This window comes from Aplysia californica, unplaced genomic scaffold (assembly GCF_000002075.1).
Source record: "Aplysia californica isolate F4 #8 unplaced genomic scaffold, AplCal3.0 scaffold00026, whole genome shotgun sequence".
NCBI classification, from domain to species: Eukaryota; Metazoa; Mollusca; class Gastropoda; order Aplysiida; family Aplysiidae; genus Aplysia; species Aplysia californica.
The window spans coordinates 1,843,559-1,845,712 of NW_004797296.1; the positions used below are offsets into that span (position 1 = coordinate 1,843,559).

Here is a 2,154-nt window from a genome sequence, read left to right on the forward strand (position 1 = left end):
CTGTTCTTTCTGTGTTTAGCTACTCGCCAGAATTAATTACGTTCTTTATTACCAGAACAAGAATGTTGACCCCTCGCTCCCAAGAGAAAAAATTAAATCAACGACGAATAAACAAACAAATTTCCGGTCACATACAGAGGAGTCCGTTTAAACCGAACACGGCTAATCGGAAAACATCCTTAAACCGAAAGAAAAGAAAATCCCCAATGTTATTATTTCTAATTGAACGACCTCTCTAAACCGTAAAAAAAAACCCGGTTGAACCGAAGAAAGTCCGGCAGGCCCACAGATTGAAGTTTAAGTGGACTCCACTGTGATGAAAGAATACTTGGGGGCATTCAGGGCTACACAACTGAATGGTTGGCGGGTCCTCTGGTGTGGTTTGCTCCTTCTCTCTTTTTTCAAACGCTGTTGCACGCAGGAAACAAGAGTTTGATTCCTGAGAGAGGAGAACATTTTTATCGAGTATCTCGGTCTTCCTGCTGTGATTGTAACCCTTTCATCCTGGGTTGGCCGTGACAGGCAGGGTCGGAAACCAACCTCCTATATGACCTAAGTTGTGTCGGTGGCTATGTAAAAAAAACAAAAAACACCTACGCTTAAAAAATATATAATTAAAAAAGAAAGAAACTAAACAAGAAAACATTATGTCACTCTATGTCAGTGACGATTGATTTACACAAGTAGTCACTGAAGAGTGAGGGACTCTGAGCAAGTCATTACAATCCTTCTTAGAAACAGTTTCGTCCGCACTTCTAACAAACACGTGTTTGTAAACCTGTTTGTATTTATTAGTATACTTATTGCCTATTGGCGATGTTGGCGTGATCTTTTGATAATTTTTGTTGTTGGCGTTTTACATATTATTCTTACTCAAAATTATTTGATGTACTCATGTTTCTTTAGCAATTTCTTATGTAACCAGACTTTCTCCACGAGGATGACTTATAAAAGTATCTTAAAACATAACAATCATGGTATTTTTATTACGCTCATCTATGCTCTACAGATTTCTCTATGCGCTTGATTATTAACCAATAATGATTATTTTAATCTTTTTCTCCATCATTGTGCATTTGGGTAAAGTAAATTTCGACTCCCCCGCCTCCATTTTTAAAAAAAATCATCTTTCGCGAATGGCGTCACAGTGATCCAAATATACCCTAAAGGAGAGTTAAAAACGTTAAATATGCAGACTGGGTCAAGCAAGCTCAATATAGAGGGAGGGATGAGGAGCTATGAACTTACACATGAATGGGATAGAACTCTGTATTATTATTATTTTGATGATGATCAAAATCCTCCAGGTGCTGGTACTTAGCTATGCATGGTTGGTCTCTGATTTCCCTCTTGATCATTGGAAAGACTTCTCTGTACATGTATGTTGTTGGTCGTCTGTCTCCTTGAATCTCTCTGGCTTCATTAGCAGGTTGGTCTGCTGCCTCATTTCCTTATATTCCAACATGGCTTGGAATCCACCGAACTTGCGGCGCAAATCATGTATGTCTCAGCTGTTTCTTAGCAGTCACTTGCAGAAGGACTGACTGTCTGTCAAGATCAGCACGTTGGTTCTACTGCGACAATTGTCAGCAATCCATTGTGTAGCAGACATCATTGCCTGGCATTCTTTGTCAAAAGATGATGTAAGGAATGCACCTTTATTTTCAATGATTTCTTCTGTTCATGGTGGTTCATCATTCATTATCACGACTGCTGCTGCTCCACCTTTGCGGTATCCTGCAACCGCCGATCCATCCGTGAAAATGATCAGAGTTGCCTCGATGATGATGATGATGATGATGATGATGATGATGATGATGATGATGATGATGATGATGATGATGATGATTTGTTTAATTTAATATTTTCTCACAACTTTATTTTTCAGGGCACAAGGAAGAAACACGACAATGTCTGGAAAATTGGCCATCATAGGAGCCGGGTCGTCTGGCGTCACGGCAACGAAGACTTTTCTGGAAGCAGGGTTCACTGACATCACGTGCTTTGAGCGACGCGACGTCTTGGGAGGCTTATGGCATTTCATCGAGAGGGTAAGAAACAACCCGGCCCTCCTCCCCCCTAAGATCCCTCCACCCCCCTCATTTATGCCCCTCATGCGATAAGGTAAGAAACACACACACACACACACACACA

The 2,154-nt window shown here is 40.8% G+C and overlaps 1 protein-coding gene across 1 annotated transcript in view; it reads left to right on the plus strand.

Annotated features, from left to right (window-relative positions):
• Nucleotides 1-2,154, plus strand: part of LOC101860716 (flavin-containing monooxygenase 5) — a gene marked incomplete at its 3' end in the record, with an annotated part of 40,151 nt that overhangs the window by 12,879 nt on the left and 25,118 nt on the right. The window contains 1 exon segment of the mRNA XM_035973214.1: nt 1,889-2,051. Coding sequence (XP_035829107.1) covers nt 1,911-2,051 — 141 coding nt within the window.